Raw genomic sequence first — 22,652 nt, 5'->3', positions numbered from 1 at the left:
GGGGCAGAGAAGTGCTGAGTATCGTAGCAGTTTATTGCAAGTACTCCTCCCGAGCTCAGAGGGGGTTGCTGGTGCCTCCTCTCTCTAGCAGGACATACAGATACTCTTCAGAACCTGATTCACCTCCTGGGAAACCAAATCCCCATTCCCTCCCAGCAGCACAACCGATGGCTCTTTTTCACGATCAGGACTGCTTTGGCCCTGGAGAGGCAAGGGATTCACCATTAACCCTTCTTGATAAGGGACAGCAAGTGGGCAAGTGAAGGCAGGGTGTGCTCCTTTGGCACCTCTAGCTCGCCATCGTTTGCGTGCTCAGCCTTTGTGAGCAGGAAGCTGTGCATGCCCACGTCTCTGGCTGCCCTATAATCCTTCACGTAATTGTCCCCCACATGAGCCGCCTGCTGTGGGGCCACCCCAGACATGCGCAGCGCCTTCTGAAAGATCCGCTGGTCTGGCTTGGCAAAGCCTGTCTCCTCTGAGGTCAAGACAAACTCAAAATGGTGCCTGAGGTTGCAGTGAGACAGAATCTTCTCCAGCCTGGTGTCAAAGTTGGAGATTACAGCCATACGGATGCCCAGTTGGTGGCACTGCCCTAGCGTCTCCCTAGCACCAGGTAACACCTCCCAGGTCCGGGCACTGCAGAACTCCTGATAGAGGCTTTCCGCAATGGGGGTCAGCAGCCTGTCCTCATCAACACCAGCGAGTCTGAAAGTCTGTTTGACAACATCTGCCCACCACTGCTTGGAGCTCAGCCCCTTGCTCAGGCCGTAGTTGGGGAAGTGCTTGCTCTGGGCTTTGTATGCCTGATGGAAGGACTTACTGAGAGCCTCAGGCTGCACCTGAACTCCGTGAACTCGTGCCACAGCAGAGTAATCCTCCCCAACTGGGTGCCGGAGCCGGAGCAGCGTGTCCTTCACGTCCCAAGTTAAGAGCCGGAGCCGAAGCATTGCTTGATTGAGGCTGAGGAGCAAGAAGACTCTACAACAGGCAATAGAAGGGTAAGGGTCAGCCAAGCGGCAGATTGACTGTCCCCCTGCCCAGGTCCAGTGCTGACAGAGTGCTTAGCATGGCAGGGGGAGAGCGACTCAAGCAACTGATAGCACTGGACCTTTGCAACCTCACAGCAGTCATGGGTTCAGTTTTTTCCCAGGCCTGCTGTGAAGGAAAATGGCTGCTAATTGATGGCTGCTCTGTAGCTTGTTTGAAGTGAATGGCTGGGTCTCAGGCCTGTTCCTGGCTGATGTGTATCCATGGTACAAACCCACTTTAGGACTGACTGCCCCTCTGGTGAGAAGCTAGGTCCATGGAAACTGAGTTCCCCTCTTAGCCACAGAAGATGGAGAAGCCCTCACTGCTGCTGCACTACGGGCATCAGTCCATCAGTAATTCAAAACCCATACAAACCTGAAGCCTCGCCCCTCGTGTCTAAAATGATTTACTTCACACCAGATATAGTTTGTCAGTGAAGACCCTGCAGATCCCAGAAAGCAGGACTTCGCACCTCTGTTTTGCTTCTCAAACAGCTGACAGCATTGGTATTTGACTTTAACTTCTGTTTCTAACCTAAAATGAAAGCTGCCTGGCTTTCATGAAACGAAGGCAAGGAAACTAAACAGGGAGTCTTAGTTTAGCGTTTCAGACCACTAGCCTTCTGGAATGAATACCTTAAATAGGTTACAATTCAGCTTCACTCCCAGGAGAATTCTGTGCAAAAACATACTAAATTCTTCATAAAAAAATTAAAAATTCAGTGTACAAAATTCTGCAAAAATATTCACATAATCTGCAATTACACCAGTTTACATTACTTTTGTCATTTTTGTTTAAACTGCAATACAGGGGATTGAGAATGAGCATGGGTAGCATTGGCAAGAATCCCCAAACCCGTGTTGCATAGTAACGTGGCTAGTATCGACCCTTTACTTCTCATTACTAGTCAATAAATATATGCAGCTATATGCTCAGTGTTAAATCATAGGCAACCAACGAGCAAGTGAGAGCTGGGAATTCAAACTCACTGTTTGTGTGGGCTACTGGCTATCTCCAGAAAGGTCAGAGGTAACAAGTTCATGAAACACATTGTGATAGAACAAGAAGTCCTGTGGTACCTTTTAGACTAATAGATGTTTTGGAGCATAAGCTTTCGTGGACAAAGACCCGCTTTGTCAGATTCGCTCATGTACCTGACACAGCCGGTCTTTGTCCACGAAAGCTTCTGCTCCAAAATATCGGTTAATCTATAAGATGCAACAGGACTTCTTGTTGTTATGAAGATACAGACGAACAAGGCTTCCCCTCTGCTAACTGATAGGAAAGATTTTTTGGTCCAAAAATAGAAACTAGTTTTAATCACTGGAACACCGTTAAGCCTTTATAAGCCATCCTGTCCTTTACGTTAAAGACTAGCAAAATGGTTTATTAGGTGAGCTTTCGTGGGACAGACCCACTTCTTCAGACCATGGCTGTGGTCTGAAGAAGTGGGTCTGTCCCACGAAAGCTCACCTAATAAACCATTTTGCTAGTCTTTAAAGTGCTACCTGACTGCTTTTTGTTTTGATAGTGTATAGACTAGCACGGCTTCCTCTCTGTTACTGTCCTTTACATGAGTGAGACAACGTAAAGGAGCCTTGACTCTTTCACATCCGCTTGGCGCTCTTGGGGGAATTCATTAGGGTGCCAGGAACAATTCCCCGAGCAGGGAGGCTGCACGCTCTGCTCTACCTGAGGGGACAGAGCCTGACCCGTGCCTACCTCCTCAGCCGCACCCTGAAGCTGTGCCCTTCCAGCAGGGCGTCCTGCGCCGGCAAGCGCGAGGCACGCCCAGCTCCCGAGCAATTCAGGGCACCGCCAGCTTCCCCACTGGCCTGGCAGACACTGGGGCGCGACGCTGTTCCCGAGGGACGCAGAAGAGTCGGCAGCAGCCGGTGGCGCAGAACGACCCGGGAGCAAGGCCTGCACGCGCGCAGGGCGGACGGCGCAGCGAGCAGCGAGGGGTTCCTGCAACGCCGGCAGGCGGGCCCAGCAGCGAACCCAGCCGGACTGTGCAGCCGGGCGCGGCCGCACGGGGGCCTGGGGCTCTGCGCTGGGGGCCGCCTAGGCCTCAGGGCGGCGTCGCACACGCGGGGCGCAGGGAGCAGCGCGGGGCCCGGGCCAGCCGCGTCTCCCCGGCTCAGGCCGTTCCCAGCGGGCGCCTCGTGCCTCGCCCCCGGGCCGCGCGGGGGCAGCCGCGGGCCCGGAGCGCTCCGGAGGAGCCGCCTGCCACCTACCTGCCTTGTGGCGCCGGGCGGAGTCGCGCCTCGCCCGCCCCCGCTCGATAGTCATGCTCCGCGCAGAGGCTCAGCTCGCTGGAGGCAGCAGCACTGGGCAAGCAGTGACTCGGGAGCAAGACCCTCACCCAGAGCTCATCAGTCACCTGCAACCTCTTTTACCCCAACATCCCCTACCCTTGGGTACCGGGCCTCACACAGGGCTGGTCTCGGCTTGCCAGGGCAGCCCTCCTCCCAGCACAGCACAGCCCCAGCGCCACCTGGGCTCCCCTGCCCTTTAGCAGTTATTCTGCAGCCCTGTGTTGTATACACCCCCAGTTGTGTTAAAGGTGACCAGAACAGCTCCCCAAAATTCAGGCCTAATGGGGACTTCATTCCCAACACCCCCAACCCAGAGGGTACAGCTCCCTCCCCCTCACATGCCCACACAAGCTGTGGGGCCTGGGGGGAGGTTGGTCTGCCGCAGCAGACGTAACAGACACCCATCATTCTTAGAAAACATAATCCTCCCTGAATTCACCCAAACCACCCTGGGGCACCTGTGCGACAGGAATGGCACCTTCTTTCCCAGGTCTCCGCTTTCAGTCCAAATAAGCCCTCTTGTCCAGAGCACACTGCTCTTGCCCCTTTCCCTCCTTCCTAGCGCTACAGAGAGGGTTGGCATAGTCTTCCTCCAGTAGCTCAGTGGTGCAAATCATCACGGGGAAGAGGGGCTCCGAAGGCAAGTGACACGAAATCTTTGGTGTCTGTAAGCTCAGCAGAGGACAGGCCTGGCCTTTTCTTGGAAAGGATACAACCCATTGGTCTAAGAGGATAAGGGCTGACAGCCATGCTTTGTGAGCTGGAGGAACAGGGAAATGCAGCTGGTGTGGCTGGATCTCCAAGGAAGGTGCACTCCTACTAGCACAGCTTCTACAGATGGTTCAAGACATTCAACTATTTCCCATCCTCAAAATGATGGCAATGGAGAGTGAAACTAAATCCCTCTGTCACCCAAAGGAGAGTGCCTGCTGCTTCCAGAAGTTGCAGTGGCCTTCCCTCCATCCGGTTCCTTATCAGCAGGTTGTTCTGCTTGTAGGCTTGTTTTTGTAAAAGGTTTAGCTGAGCTCACTCCAGGTCACAGAACATTGGACACTGCTCCTGCTACGACTAACAAAGCCAAGCAGCTCTAGCACCATGGTGTCCAACAAGCTAGCCTCTAGGTTTGTCATTTCAGCGTCTCTAGTTTGCATGAAGAATGTTTTCAGAATAACGTGGTTAGTTCGCTACAGTACCACCACCATATACAGGGATGCAGAACATGGGATCAGGGTTCCCCACCCCGAAATATAGCCACTAGAGTGCCTACTGCTTCAGAACTGACTGGTCACTACAGATCTATATCAGGGTTTCTTAAACTACATTCCACCAAATACTCATGTTCCTTGAACAACTAACAACAATAATTTATATATTTTCTGTTACTAAAGCCAGATACAATGTTAGCTCCCCGTTGCTATGATACCTGATTAAATTACTTCATTTTGTTTTTTGCTGTATATGTTGCTGTTTGGTTTTTTGGTCTGATTTTTTTTTTTATTTAAAGAAAATGTTCATAGGTGTCCTGCATAAAAAATATTGTGTGGGGTTCTGTAGTCTCAAAAAGTTGAAGAAACATTGATCTGAACCATCTGTCTTCATTTAATAGCATGACCAAGTTAGGAACTGTAGTTTAAATTAAAATTTTCAGCTATATTAACAACACCTCAGACTGTTAGGATGAAGTAACTTTAAAAGTGCTCACTGAATACCTAGTGCTGCTGCGGCAGTGCCGCTGGAGACACGCACAGGAACAAGCAGGGGCTTAAAACCCTGGTTATCTTTGGCATTTTAAAAACAAGGAAACATTTCTAGTGCTCTTGGTTTTTAGAGAAAGATGATTTGGACAATATTTCGGTGGCAGGTGACAGCGTCTATTCAGGCAGCCAAAGGCCAGAGCCAATGTGAGCACAAGGAGCCGGGCCTCTGGGTGCTGGGGAGCCCCTAACAATGTTAGATACTGTGACCATCCCCAACTAGGACACTTGTGAAGCCCTGGAGGTCACTGCCTAGCTCCACATGGCCTGTTCCTAAATCACAGAACACTAGGACTGGAAGGGACCTCGAGAGGCCATTGAGTCCAGCCCCCTGCCCCAATGGCAGGACCAAGTACTGTCTAAACCATCCCTGACAGACATCTATCTAACCTGTTCTCAAATATCTCCAGCGATGGAGATTCCACAACCTCCCTTGGCAATTTATTCCACTGTTTGACCACCCTGACAGTTAGCAACTTTTTCCTAATGTCCAACCTAAACCTCCCTTGCTGCAGTTTAAGCCCATTGCCTCTTGTTCTATCCTCAGAGGCCAAGAAGAACAAGTTTTCTTCCTCCTCCTTATGACACCCTTTTAGGTACCTGAAAACCTCTGTCATGTCCCCCCCTCAGTCTTCTCTTTTGCAAACTAAACAAGCCCAGTTCTTTCAACCTTTTTTCATAGGTCACATTCTCTAGACCTTTAATCGTTCTTGTCGCACTTTTCTGGACCCTCTCTAGTTTCTCCACATCTTTCTTGAACTGCAGTGCCAAGAACTGGACACAATACTCCAGCTGAGGCCTAACCAGCGCAGAGTAGAGCGGAAGAATGACTTCTCGTGTCTTGTTCACAACACACCTGTTAATGCATCCCAGAATCATGTTTGCTTTTTTTTGCAACAGCATCACACTGTTGACTCATATATTTAGCTTGTGGTCCACTATAACCCCTAGACCCCTTTCTGCTGTAGTCATTCCCACACAGTCGCTCCCCATTCTGTATGTGTGAAACTGATTGTTCCTTCCCAAGTGGAGCACTTTGCATTTGTCCTTATTAAACTTCATCCTGGTTACCTCAGACCATTTCTCCAATTTATCCAGATCATTCTGAATTATGACCCTATTCTCCAAAGCAGTTGCAAGCCCTCCCAGCTTGGTATCATCTGCAAACTTAACAAGCGCACTTTCTATGCCAATATCTAAATCATTGATGAAGACATTGAACAGAACCGGTCCTAACACAGACCCCTGCGGAACCCCACTTGTTATACTTTTCCACTGGTTCTCAACCCATGGGCTGCAAGTGGCCCAATCTGCGATGTGCTAACAGGTGGTGGGGTCCAGGGTGCGGCTGTCATAGGGCAGGGTCTAGGATCAGGGCTGCTCCCTGGCCCCACACACCAGTATCCGGGATCAGGGCTACCAGTTGGCCCTGCACGTTAGGGGTCAGGGTTGGGTCAGGGCTAGTGCTCAATCCCACACAATAGGGCCCACGGTCCCTGCTGCTCAGTCCTGCTCCCATCCCCACTCAGTGGAGGGGTCTCTGGGCTAGGGGTGCTGGCCGTAGCACGAGGGGATTGGAGGGTGCTGTGGTTCTCAGCTTGCAGCCCAGTTAAAACACCACAGGCCACGTAAGTGGACCATGCTGTTAACAGGTTGAGAATCACTGTCATACAGATGGCAGAGCCACAGCGTAGAACCAGGTCAACCCCCTCTATTCCATGTAATGGCAACAGGTTTAAGGCGTGTGGAATGGGGCCCCAAAAGCATTTTGGGGGTATTTCTCCATATTAACAGGTCTGAACCAGCAACACATTCCTAAGGGGGAAGCGTTTGTGGCAGTGCAGAGAAGTCTTGCTTCCCTCTGGCCATCCACTGCTGCTTCCACGTTTGCGAACAAGACAGTGGCTTTACGCAGAAAGCCAGAGCAGGCGAGAGCAGAGCTCTGCTGTGAGCAGTAGCAAAGAAATGATCTCATCAGTGCACTGCACCAACATCTTGAGATAACCCCGATGAATCTGCACACCCATGAACAGCGGTGTAGAACTCCCCGACGTCACACCCTTCTGTTCCCAACACCATGGCGAGACAGAGAAAGACATTGGGGTAGAGGAGTGGGTGAGAATGGGTGCCTCCTTTATAAAAAATCTCATAAGAATCGCCCAGCTGGTGTCATCGCATTAAAATACACCATCACTTTAAGGTGCCTCTCCAAGGTGGGTTGCTGGAGAGATCAGTCCTGGTCCTACAGCATTTTTATGCCATGGGAGGGTCTCAGCATTAAGCCAAGAAACAAAAACACTTTAAAAATTGCTGGCCTTTGGCTTCTTCAGGCTAAAGTCAGCTCTGGTTGTAGGTGGGTGCAGCACCTCTGCCATCAGTGGTGCTGAGACCAGCCCTACATCTCTAAGGCCCCATAAAAATCCTCATTTTGCATTTCAGTCCTTGCCCGTCCTCACAGGTTTCCCTCACTCGGGCCCCTTCACGCCTGTTCCTCCTTCAGCCACTTCAGGAGCTGGGGTACGTAGTAGGTAATGATGATATCAGCCCCTGGAATGCAGCAAGGAGTGTGTGAAGAGCTGCAAAGCCGGGTTCTCAAGCCCACAGTCCCATGCTCCTCGAAAGGAGGCAGTCCCATTCCACGTCAAGGAGCTGCCAACCCTGCAGTCCCACCTCCCCTTCTGTTATAGCCTGTTGGCTGGGTCAGACCATAAGCCCCTGTTAAGATTCCTGTGTAGCCCCTTCCACCCAATGAGCTCCCCGCACTTCATCCCTGGGGGAGCCTCCCCACAGTCCAGGGAAGGGGGCAATCCCTCTGCTCAATGAGAAGCCAGGAACTGACATTTCGCAGGAAATAGCGGAGCTGGAGAAGAACCCAGGAGTCCGGGCTCCCCAGGCCCCTCCGTAATCACACTTCATGTTTCCTAAGAAGCTGGAAAGAACTCTGGTTGGGCTGCTACAGAGCTCTCTGGAAACACTCAGGCTGGGTGGGGCAGTGCTCCTGTGCTTTCGCACAGGTGTTTGTTAAAGGGTGAAGGGGTTCAGAGTGCACTGGGCCCATTACAGGCACAGCCATGGCTGCTGGTCCTGTGTGCTTGGGTGACTCCCAAGGTCCAGGCTGCCACAACGCTGCAGTGGGCCTAGAGGGGCAGAGATTCCAGGCTTCCAGTTCTCCCAGCAGCTTGGGGACCAGCCAGTCATGATGCTGACTCTCCCCAGCCTCACTCACCTGCTCGCCTGAACCCAGTCATCACCTCCATGACAGCAGCCTTCAGGTTAAAGGCCCCTGCCTGGGCTCCGTGCCACAGCATGGCAAACTCCCCTGACACATGGTACACAGCCAGCGGGTGGGTGGGATGCTGAAAAGAGCAGCAGGAAAGTTAGTGAGACAACCCTGTTCCCTGAGCTGCATGGCCTGGCCCAGCTCTGCAATGCCGGCAGCACAGCGAAGCTCTACACTGCCCATGCATGGCCTTGGGAGCCAGAGAGAGCAGTGTCTGAGTGTGCCCTGAGCAGCCCCTCTCACTAGGCCAGGCCCTTTGGGGGAAACAGGTCCCAGAGGGGCATGAGAACATGGCAGGAGCCTAAGCAGCCCACCATTCTCCTAGCCAGAGCAAGCTGCTCCCCAGCCCCACTGCAGTGGTGGGAGCTACAGCACTGTGCCCATGGGTAGCGCAGTGCCAAGGAGTCTCCCCAGACCAACTGGATGGGGCCCAGGGTCCAGGCCTGCGCTGCCGTTTTTGCACATGGCTGCACTCCTGGCTCTGGGCCTTTTTTGCTCTCTGTTAGGCCCAAGGACTGTCTCTCCTTTGGGTTCAGCCTCCTGGACGAGTCCACTGCCCACTCCACAGCCACCCACTCGGTGCCCCATTTCCAGGGATGGGCTCTGCCAAACAGGGCTCACTTTGGCCTTGACTTCTCTCACAAGGTCCAGGTAGGGCATTCCCGGCTTCACCATCAGCACGTCTGCTCCCTCTTGCACATCCCGGTCCTGCTGGGACAGAACAGGGAGGGGGCGTGTGAGAACAGCACAAGGACTGGAAGACCTGGTGGTCTGCTGCAGCCTAGGCCCTGGCCCCAGTGCGAGCAGAGCCCCTTCCAGGGGAGGGTCGGACCTGAACGAGCTGCCCTGCACTCACGCGGCCCCGGCAGTAAACAGGGCACAGGCGCGGGCTGGCTACACGGAGCCATCCTGTACTCAGCCCCAACTCCCACACAGGAAGGGAGCTGCGCGGGGAGCAGTCAATCCTAGTGTGAGAAAGAGGAAGGAAGGACACCAGCTGTGCCATTCAAAGGAGGGAGAGCACGAGGGGGACAGCGCAGACCAGCCTCGAGAGACTGAGGCCCCTTCATGCTAGATTCAAGCCCAACAAACCGGTGCAGAGTCTGTGTGACTGGCAGACTGGAGCCACCGCACACTGGATCAGAGGGGCTGAAGGGCTGGGCAGGCTCTGGGATGGCCGGGTGGGAGCTGCAGAAGCCAGGCTAGAGCGCGGGTTTGCTGAGAAGGATGGAGATGCGTGAAGGCCATGGCTGTGGCAGAGCAGCGCAGATGTGACAGGAAGCAGATTTGTGCCCAAATCAACAGACCCTGACAGCACCCTCTGCTGAGCTGAATCCTCAGGCCCAAATGACATGAAGGGTCCAGGCACTTAGCTCCCCAGGGGTTAGCAGTCCCTAGTCCACCGCGGGAGATCGGCAGCTGTTCCACCTCACAGCACAGTGGGACTGCTTCTCCACTCTCCAGGCAACATGAGGTCTAATCAGTGGGACATGGTTGCTCTGCCGCTGCCTGGGTTGTCCCAGGGAACAGCTGCAAGGAGCTGCTGCATGATGCCCGTTCCTGTCTCAGGGAGGGCAGACCCACGTCCCCACTCAGCCCCAGACCAGCACTGAGATGCTGGCTTCTGGCAGCCAGCTGGGCTGGGATTCCCTTTGCTGCAGGACACCTCAGAGATGTCAGTGCCTACTGCAGGGGGAGGCTGGGCCGTGGGTCCCTGGTATGGGCGAGTGCACTCACCACAGCTCGCAGGGCCAGGCCCCGGGCGCCTGGGGGTAGCTGGTAACATCGTCTGTCTCCAAAGGCGGGTTTTGACAGCGCAGCATCTCTGGTGATAGGAAGGAGACACCAGGCAGTAAAACAGCAGATAGGAGCCAGTGCCCAGCTCCCAGGAGAGCCCAGGCACCAGGAGACCAGGGGAAGGAGGTATCCTAGTAGCATCCCATCCATCTCCCCATCCAGGAGGCAGTGCTCGCTTGACTGCCCCCTGAGAGCCACATGAGCCCCCTGAACCCCCGCATGGCCCGACAGACTGTGACTGGGAATTTCTGGAAGATTTTTATGATGCTTGTCCATGCCTCAGTTTCCCTCCTAGTTTGCACAGCAGCCCAGGTTGTGCCAGGAGAGCTGTGTGTGTTCTTAGGACAGGCTAAAACACATCAGGGGAGATGACTTATGCACACATCAGCTGTCATGCAGGCCACAACTACACAACTTCTGTTGCTGAGGGGTGTGAAAAGCTCCCCCCCAACCCCGAGTGACATGAGCACTTGTGTGCAGAGGCTGTGTTGGTGGGAGAGAGTCCCCCGACATTGCTTCCGTTGGTGTAATGTGGCTACTTCAGCAGAGTTGCACTGACCCAGCTGTGCTGCTCCCGGTTTGTAAGTGTGGCTGTGGCCTCCATGAAGCCCTAAGCCAGGCTGGGTCACTAACAAGGACAAGAGCAAATCCAGTAACTAACACTGGCTCCTCGTAGGCAGGTTGGGCTCCGAGAACAAAGGGCTGGGGAAGGGAGCGGTGGGGGCGAGGGCTGGCGGCCGGAAAGCGGGACATTGTGGAGAGAAGGGCCCAGGGCTCTCACATGGGGGGTGACCAATCTGGGCTGATGGAGCTAGACAGCTGGAGCAGTGGGGTTCACTACTACGCAGCAGTGCTCAGAGCTCTCACCTTCCTTTTGCTCTGCCAAGCTCAGCCCCTCCCATGCTGTGCTGCAGCTGGCCACCAAACTGCTCCACGTGGCTGCGCCGTGAGGGGTCTGTCTACACCTCGGACTGGTCCTGCTCCACCTGAGCCCTCTCCCCACTGAGCGATGCAGCAGGCAGCACTACCATGGGGGCACTGGCTTCGGCCTCCAGGGGAGTTGGGCTAACGAAGTCCGGGGCCAATTGCATCGCTCCCCATCTGCTGACAGCACTGGAGCAGCGCAGCTGCAGCTGCTCAAGTGTGGACCTGCCCTGTCCCTGCCGACGCTTGCGGAGGCGCAGTAATCCCTGCCACGAGCCCGCCTCGGCTGGAATGAGCTGTGGCTGTGCCGCAGGGGCCCCGCGGGCTGGTGGGAGGAGAAGGTGAAGCCACATGGCGAGCCCTGGAGGAGGGGGCGCCCTAGTGGGAACAGCACACTGCAGAGGTTCCCAACACTTCCAAACTGGGGTACTGTATGATCCTGGGGAGCTGTGACAAAGCTCCACCCCAGGGAGCTCGGGGCAGCAGTGACACAGCTGGACACCCCCAGCTCCCTGCCCCAGGCCAGTGGTCCCCACACCTTTCACTCTAGGGTCTGGAAGAAATATAAACCCCATCCCCCCCACTCTTCTGACACAGTACCCAGATGTGCAATGGACCTGCCAGCCCAATGACCTGGGACCACCCCTGGTACTCTCCGGGCAGCTCCCCAGCAGCTCCAATCAACCCCACGCTTCTCCTGCCCAAAGGCTTCTGCTGGCCAAGCACGGTCCCTCTGGGGTCAGACGCGGACTCGCACTCGCCCCTGGAAGACGCTCACCTGAAAGGGCCGTAGAAACAGGAAGCAAACTTGGCGCTGTAGCTCATCACGGTCACCTGCAGAGAGTGGGAGAGATGTGGTAGGGAGGTCACAGGTGCGTCCTGGCCCAGCTGGGAAGAGGGGAGACATGCTCCGCAATCCCCTTGTACTCTCTTTTCCCACCCCGCCCTTGGCCTCACTGCTCCTCCCCAGCCACAGGCGCATCCTTCCACCCACACCGGCTGCAGCTTGGAATTCTCCCCCGCACCCCAGGCTGCCACTGTGGAAAGCAGGGAACAACCTTCCCCGGAGGCCCTGTTCCACCCTCCATCCTCTCCTTCACGCCCACAGCCCTGTACAGAGCCTGGACAAAGCACAGCACGTGCTGACTTGCCCACCTTATTGCCCATGTCATTGGCAATCAGCGCCTCCTTCATGGATGCTACACGTCCGTCCATCATGTCCGAGGGGGCCACAATGTGGCAGCCTGCAATAGAGTGCGCGGGTGCTGAGGAGCTGCAAAGAGCCATCCCTGCCACTGGAGGCACTCACGGCCTGGGAGGGTAACTCAAAATTAACATCCCAGTGGCCCCGGAGCTGCTGCTCAGCCTGGCTGGGGACAGCCGGCCAGACCCTGCTGCAGGAGAGCAACTGGTTCAGACCCCCTAGTGCCCCCAAGCTGCAGGCAGAGCCTGGGGAGATGGGAGGGGCCTGCAGCACTCCAAGGATTGACTAGGGACTGCTGCCCCCCTCAACACTGTGGATGTGCATTCCTGGCGGACAGCCAGCAAGAACCTCCCCCTCTCACCTGCCTTGGCATAGGCTAGAGCCACTTCCGCCAACCGCTGGCAGCTGGCCTCGTTCTGGATTGTGCCATCCTTCCGCAGGATACCTGTGAGGCAAGCCTAGGGTGAGACGGAGAGCAGAGCTACAGCCCGCACCAGCTGCAACCGCCCAGAGCGAGCAGCAAGAGGTCTGGAGAGGGGGCGGCCGGCACGCCACACCTAGCTCTGCAGGCGAGTGGGCAGGTGGAGCAGGTTCAGACCTGGAGAAGTCTGAAATCAGGTGGAGGGTCTGGGACAGGCTGGGTGAGGGGCAAAGAAGCCAGCTAGAGGACCATGGGCCAGTTGGAGATGGCAGGTGCATCCCAGCCACTGAGGGCGCAGGGGCAGGCTGGGCAGCTGCCCTGGTTGTGTGGGGGAGGAGAGGTCCTGCCAGGCAGAGCCCACAGAACTAACTGTCTCAGCTGGCTGCAGGCGCTCGTGTGGAGCACGAGGAGCTGTGCATTGCTCCTTCCCTAACTGCCTGCAGTCCAGGGCCCCGAGCCATGCAGGACGCTGCTGTCCCATGCTCACAGCCCCACACATCACCGAAGTCACGGGCGGACGGGGAGAGGGGCAGGGCACAGCCCTGGACACCCCAGCAAGGAGGCCACTGGCATCGATCAATGCTGCACGTGCGTGGCTGCCCACGCTGGAGCTCACCGCAGTGCCCATGAGAGGTGTAGGGACACAGGCACACGTCACAGGCAACCAGCAGCTCTGGGAAGGAGGCGCGGATCTTCTTTATAGCCTGGATGGCAGGCGTGCCCTCAGAGTCGGCAGCCGAGCCCCTTTCGTCCTGGGGGGAAGAGACGTTCCCTCAGACACCCACAGGCCCCCAGGGCGCCCTGCAGCCCCTCGCCTCTCCATGCAGTCTCCTGCCCAGCACTGACAGACTGACCCCACAGGGGCAGGACAGGGCAGCTGCCCCGCACACAGCTGAGGTGCTGGGGGAGGGTCCCACTCACCCCAGTGGCAGCAGGTCCCTCAGCCCTTTCAGGGCTCAGCGGTGACTGCCCACTGAGCCACCCCCTGCTCCCCACAGCACAGTGCCGTCCCCCAGTGCCACGCTGGGGTCATGCTGCCTGAGGTGCGCACCCCCTCCCCAGTCACCTGCATCCCTCCCTGCCGGGCTGGGCGCAGGGGTCAGCGCTGCCCAAGGCCAGAGTGCGCCAGCTGCCCAGCTCACGCAGGATGGGCCATGGGGGTCGCTCACCCAGGCTGTCCTCTCGCCACCCTGCTTAGCTGGCCAGCCCGAGTCCCAGGGGCCAGAACACGGGAGAACGCAGCTGAAGGACCAGGGCAGCGACTATGAAAGCCCCAGTCTGCCTGCGCCACCGGAGACCCTGCACCCGCTCCCCCCACTGACCTTGGGGATGGCAGTGGGGACCCCGAAGATGAGCACACACTTCAGCCCCTCGTCTACCAGGGGGCGGAGCATCCCCTCCAGCTTGTTGATGCCGTACCTAGAAGAGCACAGGTGTGGGGGTGGGGTGGGAGCATCAACCCCAGTGCCCCTCCTCCACACAGATCAGTGCACCCAGCCTGCTGCCAGCAGGGCACTGCTGCACAGGCCAGGCCAAGGCACCTAGGCCCTCGGCAGGCCAGGCATTGCTGGGCAGGCTGGTTACCCAGGGCAGCCCCGGTGCCAGCCCATCATCCCTGAGCAGTGCTGTGCTGGGGCAGTGCAGTTGCCAAGCGGGAAGGATCCCCACAAAGCAGCCCCTGCACAGCCCAAGGGGCTGAGACTAGCTGGAAATGGCTCTGCCCATCATAACCCTCCACAGTGCCAAGGGCAAGTCCCTGCTCTCCCGGGAGGGCCTGTGTAGGAAGCCCTCAGGCACTGCAGGGGACTGGGCCTCCCACCATACCACCCACTAGGGACCTCCAGTCACCCACAGCCAGGCTGGCCTCGCCCCCCGCCTGTGGAGACCAGCGTGTCTCCCCTCCCTGCCACCAGGCCCCACGTAGGCTCCAGAGCAGCAGAGGGCACTGCAGGCAGCTCGGCGCTGCCTCTCTCATTCCCCTCCTCCACCCCAGGAGGAGTCACCCCTTTCATTGCTACAGCCGCCACTGCCTTGGCCAGTGGCTTTGGGGTCCTGCTGGGTGCCAGGTGAATGCACCATCCCCCAACCTCCCTGGCCAGGGGACAAGGGCAGCACTCAGTGACTTCCCAGCTCTTTGCTTGGCCCAAGTTTTGGGCCCAGTCAGTGATGGTTTTGCAGGCAGCCAAAGCTGACAATTTTGGAAGGAGCAGCTGAGAGCCTTATCTGGGTCTGCAGGCAGCAGGGGGCAAGGCTGGGTGGTGGTCTATCTGTAGAGACAAGCCCAAGGTCCCTGATGGGCTGATCCCAGCCCAGGCCCCTCGGCAGGGTGAGGACCCAGTCCCTGCCTTTGGATGCTCCATTATCTCAGCCATCAATAAGAGGCCCTGCTGCCCAGCCTCCTGCCTGCAGCTCAGCTCAGCTCTGCACAGCTTCAGTTCTGGAGGCAGGCACAAAGGTGCTGGCAAACGTGTTGAGGGCCCATGTGGGAGGGACTGCAAAGGCCACCCTCTGCCCTGACAGTGCTCATGTGACAAAATCCCCAGCCGGCAGCCAAGCAGCCCCAGAGCACAGCTGCCAGCAGGCCTGTGAGAGCCACGGCCTGGCCAGGGCGAGTCCTTCAAGGGAACGCTTGCTCCAGCTGGGATTTGCTGGTGCATTATGGGAATTCCTGGAAAGCATCCCAGGGTGACGCAGCAGGAGCTCACGCCTGGATGCACGGTCTCCATTCATCCTCCCCTGAGTCCAAGGGCAGCTCTGGAGGTGGGCGGTCCCAGCCCTGTCCCACAAGAGAGGCACACGGCAGGAAGCACTGTCTGGCCAGCCCCGCTGACTCCTACCTGGCCTGTCCAGGGAGGCTGGCGATGGGCTCCACTGCGTCGGGGCTGTCGCTGGGAGTCAAACAAGACAGAGATCCTGTGAGTTCTGCTCCCCACACAGGGAGAGCCCAGGGAAGGATACAGCGGCTGTGCATGCAGCTCGACAGCCCAGCCAGACATCAGGCACAGCTGTTTACCCCTCCTCCCTGGCAGAGAGCAAAAGCAGGAGCAGGCCTTCCGCCCCCTTGCCACTCCCCAGGCCCCAGCGCAGGAGCTCTGCAAGGAGCCCCAGGAACAGCAGCTTAGACCTGGGGACTGCAAGTCGCCAGAGCTTCCCAGAGAGCAGAACAAGCCCCACGCAGTGGCAGGGCCATGGCTGGTTACACAGGACACTCTCTGGCTCTCTGGGGGTGAAGGTCTCAGCCTCCTGGGCCTGATGTGCAGGGCTGCATGCTCTTCCTGGGGGGGGGCGGAGGCGGGGAGAAGGGGGCACCCAAGACCCAGTCTCTCTCACTGCATTTCCCTCGTGGCTGCGACGGGCCAGAGATCTTCATCCAAGGTGCCACCCTGAGTGCTACCGCAGTGGGCAGAGCTCAGGGTGGCCAGTCTGGTCCCCTGCCCCCAGGGCTAACTACAGAGGACAAGCCACATCGGCTCTTGCCACCAGAGGCACAGAACATCCCTGCCCAGGAAGGCCCAGCCCAGAGAGCAAGAGGCCACATCTCCCTCAGCCCCAGGGCCTCTGGCAGGTGCCAGCGGTGGAGGGAGGGAGGGTCTCAGAATGAAGCAAGTCCAGAGCCCAAGGACCCATCCAAGAGCAGATTCCACAGGGCTCACAGACTCATTCAAACACAGCATGCCAAGGAGCGGGGTACAACGCCAGACCTGCCAGCCCACAGGCCGCACCAGAGACGTGGGAGGGCCTCAGAAACCTCCCCAGCCAGGCAGCACAAACTGGCTCTCCTGCCCCAGGACGGACACCTCAGCTCAGCAGCCCTGGCACTTCCAGCAGGGTTAACAAACAGCCCCAGGGAAGTGCCAGGCTGGTCACAGGCGACAAGCTGATTCAGGGGCAGAGGAGGGCAGCAGCAGGTGACTGAGAGACGACAGGCCTCTGAGCGTTTCTGCAGCAAAGGGAATTCAGGGCAGCGAGGCAGGGAGGCGCTGCTACGACGGCACTGCTTGCTCCTGCGATGTGCCGGCATCTGAGGCTGGTGCACAGGGACCGTGGCTCTGAGCAGGTGGCAGCTCCTGCCTCCCTGGGTAGACTCAGGTGTTGCACACCAGCTGGGAGCCACCGCCCCTTGGTATCACTTCCTACAGAGGACAGCCCCCCTCTGCAGCCGGCCCCACAGCGCCAGCCCCCACTCACGTGACGAAGATGGGGTAGATGAGGTTCGAGGCATCGAAGGCCGTGGCTGAGGTCTGCCAGGTGCGCAGCACCGGGTGGAAGTAGCCACTGTGGAGCAGAGACTGGGCCTGCATCCTGGCAGCTCAGCAAGAAGCGGTGGAATGAGAACCTGAAACACATGGAGACCCAGAAGTTTGGAGACCACCCATCAGGGAGCATCGCTGGGGCTGGCACCTTGAGCCTGGCTCCAGACAGGCTCTGACACGCAGCGCCCCAAGAGATGCACAAGTGTAGCAAGTGCGGAAGCCAAGTGTTCCTGCGAGATGCTGTGTGAACAGGGCATTGGGCTGGGAGCCCCCTCCAGCTCCAACCTCCCCACACAGCAGAGCACGCAGCTGCGTTCAAAGGGCCTCCTGCTGCCCAGTTGCGCAATCCCTGCTGGCTGGGCCGGGCACACTGCCTCCAGCACATGGGGGAAACCAGAACCTTGGCTAAGTGCTGGGAGCAGAATGACTGAGCTTGTTAAAGAAAGCGGAGCCCAGCCAGTAACAGAACAACACAGATGCGAAATCAGAGACCCAGACTCGGACAGTGAAATCCTTCTCCCCTGCCACTCCTCCTGAGCATCTCCAAGAGCCTTCCCTGTAAGTTCAACAGCACCCAGCAGTTCCACTCCCAGGGCTGAGATCTGCTTCAGGCAGAGATTTTGTTTCTGAAATAAGAGTGAGAAAAGACCAGCATGGCCCTGCCGGGAGCACACAAGGTTATGCCCTTCACCAAGGATTTCGTCAGTCCCAACAGCACTATGGCCTCCCAAGTTTCACAGCCATGCAAAATGCGCCACAGACCGTGAAATCTGGTATGCTGCCAGGAAATCCGGCCTTTTGTGTGCTTTTACCCAATACGATACAGATTTCACAGGGGAGACCAGCATTTCTCAAGCTGGCAGTCCTAATTCAAAAGGGAATGACCAGGGATCACAAGGTTATTTTCAGAGGGTTGTGGTACACTTCCGTGCTGCCTTCACAACTGGGCAACAAGACAGCAGTGGCTGCTGTGCTGGCTGGCTGGCCAGCTCTGAAGGCAGCACCGCTGCCAATAGATAGCAGTGCTACAACCCCTCTACAATAACCCTGCGACCCTCACCCCCACAGCTCCTTTAGTGGGTCAGGACCCCTACAACTACAACATGGTGACATTCCAGATGTAAACACCTGAAATCGTGACCTTTGCCACTTTCAACATCCAGTGCCATGAACTATACCAGAGCGCACCCTGAATCCGGGAGGGCCCTGTGTATAATAGAGGGAGGAGTAAGATATTGCTTTGCTATGGGCAATCTATGCAAAGATGTTTGGTGACAGTGCAAACTCATGTAACCTTCCCCCACAGATAACCACCCTCCATCCTGCACACTTGTGCTGGGAGAAGTCAGATGGAGGGAACTGGCTGGGCCATCCCAAGAACAGATGTCTTTATCTGCAGCAGAGACACCAACTGCCTGAGATAGCAAGTTAAGCCAAGAAGCAGCCAGTTTCCCTGGGCCATGAGGCAGCTGCTGGTGCCTGGGAAGGACAGGGTTAACGTTGTAATCTCCTCACCTGCCCATGTAAAAATGATTTAATGCTCACTCAGCACACCACAGGGTGTCCCATCACATCACATCACATCACCAGCCCCCACAGGAGAAACAGCCTCTGTTCCCAGACACTGGGTCAGAACTCCTGAAAGCACATAACCAGCAGCTCACCCCAGTCATTCTAAAGTGCGTGTGCGTGCACACACACCCGCCTGCCCCCACACTGAACCCCTCATTTCCCTCATACACTAGCCCCAGAGCTAAAGGGACCTACAAACTGTACTAGCCCTGATGTCTGGGGCTGGTGTGCGAGGGGGGTATGGTTTTACAGCTGGGGGCCACAGCACTGAGGGGGTGTGCTGCTGTTTTTTGCTTTTCACTTATGTGGACCCCAACTGATCTGCCTCTGGGACAGTGAGTCCCTGCCCCTAAAAGCTTCTTCACCCCTGTGCTAACCCATGGGATAAGGAAGAGAGGGACAAGGGCAGCTTGACTGGGGGTGGGGGCAGACGGGTGGCAGATAGGACACAGTCAGGAGACCAGGGCTGGTTTCAACTGAACTGACCCCCAGAGATGGGCCTCCAGCTGAACATGCTGCAGAACTCCAAAGCCAGGCAAGGAACAGGGCGTCCTCACACCTCTGCATTCCTCGCCGGCTTAGCAGGGCCGCAGGCAGCTGAATACTTACAAGGAAAACCGCAGCCTCCCCGGACTGCCCCACACACCCCGAGCCACCTGCCGTCCACGGCGCTCTGCCAGCTCAGCAGCAACGAGGGGAAATTCTGCTGTTGAGACCCAGACTCTGACCCACACGAACCCCCACAGGTTTTCAGGAGGTGGCTGGACGCAGCGCCTGGGTGTTTGCACTCAACACCTGGACTGGCAGCACCAGGAGTTCTGTATGTGGGTACCAGCCCAGCGTGGCTCAGCCCGCCCGGCTGGGGGGGGGCCAGCGGGGGAAGGGTACTGGCACCAGGGGGAGGGGGGGCGTTGGTACAGGCCCAGCATGGCTCAGCCCGCCCTGCCAGGGGGAAGGTGGGGTTGCTACCGGCCCAGAGGGACTCAGCGTGGAGGAGGCGTTGGTACAGGCCCAGGGGGCTCACACCGTCCTGCCGGGGGGTGGGGGGAGTTGGTACCGGCCCGGGGGGGCTCAGACTAGCCGGGGAAGGGGAACGATAATGGCCCAGGGTGGAGGGTTGGTACAGGGCCCAGCAGGGCTCAGACCACCCTGCGGGGGAGGTAGGGGGATACTGGCCTGGGGGGTTGGTACCGGCCTGGGGGGCTCAGACCGCCCTGTGGGAGGAGAGGGGTTGGTACAGGCCCGGGGGGCTCACACTGCCCTGCGGGGGGGGGGGGAATACTGGCCTGGGGGTTTAGACCGCGCTGCAGGGGGGGAGGGGTTGGTTCTGGCCCAGGGTGGGGGGTTGGTACCGGCCATGGGGGGCTCAGACCGCCCTGCAGGGGGGGAGGGGGATACTGGCCCGGGGGGCTCAGACCGCCCTGCGGGGGGGGAGGGGGATACTGGCCCGGGGGGCTCAGACCGCCCTGCGGGGGGGCAGCGCGCTGGGGTCCCCGCTCCGAAGCGGGGTGCTGACTTCTCCCGCGCGCCCCGGAACTCTGGGGGCAGAGAGCGGGAGACTCTGGAGTTGGGGTCCCACCCCCAGAACCCCCAAGGAACAAGCAGGCGTCGGCCGGCGAGGCGAGGCGAGGCGAGGCCCGGCCCGGCCCTCCCTGGAGCAGGGGCCGCGCTGCTCCGAGCCGCCGCAAGACCCAGTGCCCAGCAGAGCCCGGCGCGGCGGGCAGAGCGTCCGCGGCCAGGAGCCGCCCCAGCTCCACCACCCGGGGCCGGGCTGCACTCACGCCACCCCCGGCCCGGCCCGGCTCACCTGGGCCTCGCTCGCCGCCGCGCGCTCTGCAGACTCCAGCGCTGCCCGGCCCGGCCTGGCCCGGCCCGGCCCCTAACCGCCCCGCCCCCCGGGACTGGCACCTCCCAGCAGCGTCCTGTGTCCGGGTCTACAGCGCCCGCCGGGGTCCTGCCAGCCGCAGCTGTCCGCCTCCCCAAGAACGTCGTGTCCCCCGGTCACCCCCACCCTGCTCCTGCACCACCAGGGCCGGCCCACCACGGACCCCTTGTCCCCCGGTCACCCCCACGGATTCCTGTGTCTCACAATTCCCCCCTCGGCTCCTGCACGCACCAGGGCCGGCCCACCCTGGAACCCCTTGTCCCCCGGTCACCCCCACACCCTGCTCCTGCACCACCAGGGCTGCCCCCCATGGACCCCTTGTCCCCCAGTCACCCCCACACCCTGCTCCTGCACCACCAGGGCTGCCCCCCATGGACCCCTTGTCCCCCAGTCACCCACACACCCTGCTCCTGCACCACCAGGGCTGCCCCCATGGACCCCTCGTCCCCCGGTCACCCCCACCCTGCTCCTGCACCACCAGGGCTGCCCCCATGGACCCCTCGTCCCCCGGTCACCCCCACACCCTGCTCCTGCACCACCAGGGCTGCCCCCCATGGACCCCTCGTCCCCCAGTCACCCCCACACCCTGCTCCTGCACCACCAGGGCTGCCCCCCATGGACCCCTCGTCCCCCGGTCACCCCCACACCCTGCTCCTGCACCACCAGGGCTGCCCCCCATGGACCCCTCGTCCCCCGGTCACCCCCACCCTGCTCCTGCACCACCAGGGCTGCCCCCCATGGACCCCTCGTCCCCCGGTCACCCCCACACCCTGCTCCTGCACCACCAGGGCTGCCCCCCATGGACCCTTTGTCCCCCAGTCACCCCCACACCCTGCTCCTGCCCCACCAGGGCTGCCCCACCATGGACCTCTTGTCCCCCGGTCACCCCCACCCTGCTCCTGCACCACCAGGGCTGCCCCACCATGGAATCCTGTGTCTCACAATTCCCCCCTCGGCTCCTGCCCAGACCCTGCACCTCACAGGTGCATTCCTCCACCCCTCAGATAACATTTAAAGGACAGGCCACATTCTCGGCTTGCAGATCCCAATGTTCCTGCATCCTCCCCCACCACTTTCCCCAACATAGATCCCCCCACTTTGCCTGGGTGCTGAGCTGTTTGCCCTTGTGTCCTGGACTCCCTTCAGCACAGCCAGTGACTCTGAGGGAGAGCACAGAAGGTGGCCCTTCATTGCAGCAGCCAGGCCCCTGAGAGCACAGTGACACAAGATAGGAGAACTCTCCCAAGGGATCCTGCAGCCAAACGTATCAGTGAGCTGGGTTCTTCAGTGCTGCACACCCATAAGAAAGTGACCAGGTGGGGATGGGGCTCTTACCCTCACCCCTTTCCCTGTCCCGGAGATGGGACCCTAGTCACGTAGGGCTGGCAGTTGGGAGCCCAGACACGGTGCTGGGAGCCTGCAGTTGCTGCAGCCCCCCCCAGCACTCCTAGTTCCACACTTACAGAAGCTGCCTTTGCAGCTCCTGTTTGGCAGAGAACATAGCAGCTAAAATTGAATTAGTGCACACTGGAAAACATAATCCCAATGATATGTATGAAGTTATGGGGACTAAATTAGCTGTTGCCACTGACGAGAGAGATCTTGGAGTCATTGTGGATAGTTCTGTGAAAAGATCCACTGAATGGGCAGCAGAAGTAAGAATAAAAGCAAAACATTGTTACAAAACCATTAAGAAAGGGACAGAGAAGATCTTACTACCGCTATATAAACCCATTATGTATCCCAATCTTGAAAACTGTGTGCAGATGTAGTTGCCTCAATTAAAAAAAACTGGCATTTGAAAAAGCTCAGCAAAGGTCAACACAAATCACTAAAGCCGTGTCTACACGTGCACGCTACTTCGAAGTAGCGGCACTAACTCCGAAATAGCACCCATCACAGCTACACATGTTGGGCATTATTTCGATGTTAACATCGACGTTAGGCAGCGAGACGTCGAAGCCACTAACCCCATGAGGGGATGGGAATAGCGCCCTACTTCGAAGTTGAACATCGAAGTAGGGCACATGTAGCTGATCTGCGTCCTGCAACATTGAAATAGCGGGGTCCGCCATGGTGGCCATCAGCTGAGAGGTTGAGAGACGCTCTCTCTCCAGCCCCTGCGGGGCTCTATGATCACCGTGTGCAGCAGCCCTAAGCCCAGGGCTTCTGGCTGCTGCTCCTGCTGCAGCTGGGGATCCATGCTGCATGCACA

At 58.3% G+C, this 22,652-nt stretch overlaps 2 protein-coding genes across 4 annotated transcripts; both read right to left on the bottom strand.

Moving 5' to 3' along the window:
- Positions 1-41: 41 nt before the first annotated feature.
- Positions 42-3,311, bottom strand: HDHD3 (haloacid dehalogenase like hydrolase domain containing 3). 2 transcript variants are annotated; one of them, XM_075015296.1, is made up of 2 exons: positions 3,267-3,311; positions 42-978 (listed from the first exon to the last, which is right to left on the bottom strand). In XM_075015296.1, exon 2 carries the CDS (start codon positions 945-947, stop codon positions 225-227), a length of 723 nt encoding a protein of 240 aa, XP_074871397.1. In that variant the 5' UTR covers positions 948-978; positions 3,267-3,311; the 3' UTR covers positions 42-224. The 2 variants fall into 2 exon arrangements, with proteins under 2 accessions (XP_074871397.1, XP_074871396.1); XM_075015295.1 differs by lacking the exon at positions 3,267-3,311 and adding an exon at positions 2,752-3,243.
- A 1,604-nt stretch (positions 3,312-4,915) lies between these two features.
- ALAD (aminolevulinate dehydratase) lies at positions 4,916-20,466 on the bottom strand. 2 transcript variants are annotated; one of them, XM_075015346.1, is made up of 12 exons: positions 20,360-20,466; positions 16,916-17,063; positions 15,565-15,615; positions 14,050-14,146; positions 13,344-13,479; positions 12,668-12,751; positions 12,258-12,346; positions 11,881-11,936; positions 10,119-10,206; positions 9,003-9,092; positions 8,328-8,457; positions 4,916-7,648 (listed from the first exon to the last, which is right to left on the bottom strand). In XM_075015346.1, exons 2-12 carry the CDS (start codon positions 17,026-17,028, stop codon positions 7,581-7,583), a joined length of 1,002 nt encoding a protein of 333 aa, XP_074871447.1. In that variant the 5' UTR covers positions 17,029-17,063; positions 20,360-20,466; the 3' UTR covers positions 4,916-7,580. The 2 variants fall into 2 exon arrangements, with proteins under 2 accessions (XP_074871447.1, XP_074871449.1); XM_075015348.1 differs by having other exon boundaries at positions 4,917-7,648; positions 9,003-9,089.
- Between the last annotated feature and the right edge of the window lie 2,186 nt (positions 20,467-22,652).

Source organism: Carettochelys insculpta, chromosome 21, assembly GCF_033958435.1.
Source record: "Carettochelys insculpta isolate YL-2023 chromosome 21, ASM3395843v1, whole genome shotgun sequence".
Taxonomy (NCBI): Eukaryota; Metazoa; Chordata; order Testudines; family Carettochelyidae; genus Carettochelys; species Carettochelys insculpta.
Note: the sequence above shows the minus strand (reverse complement) of the source record. Positions and strands in the feature narration are given on the sequence as shown.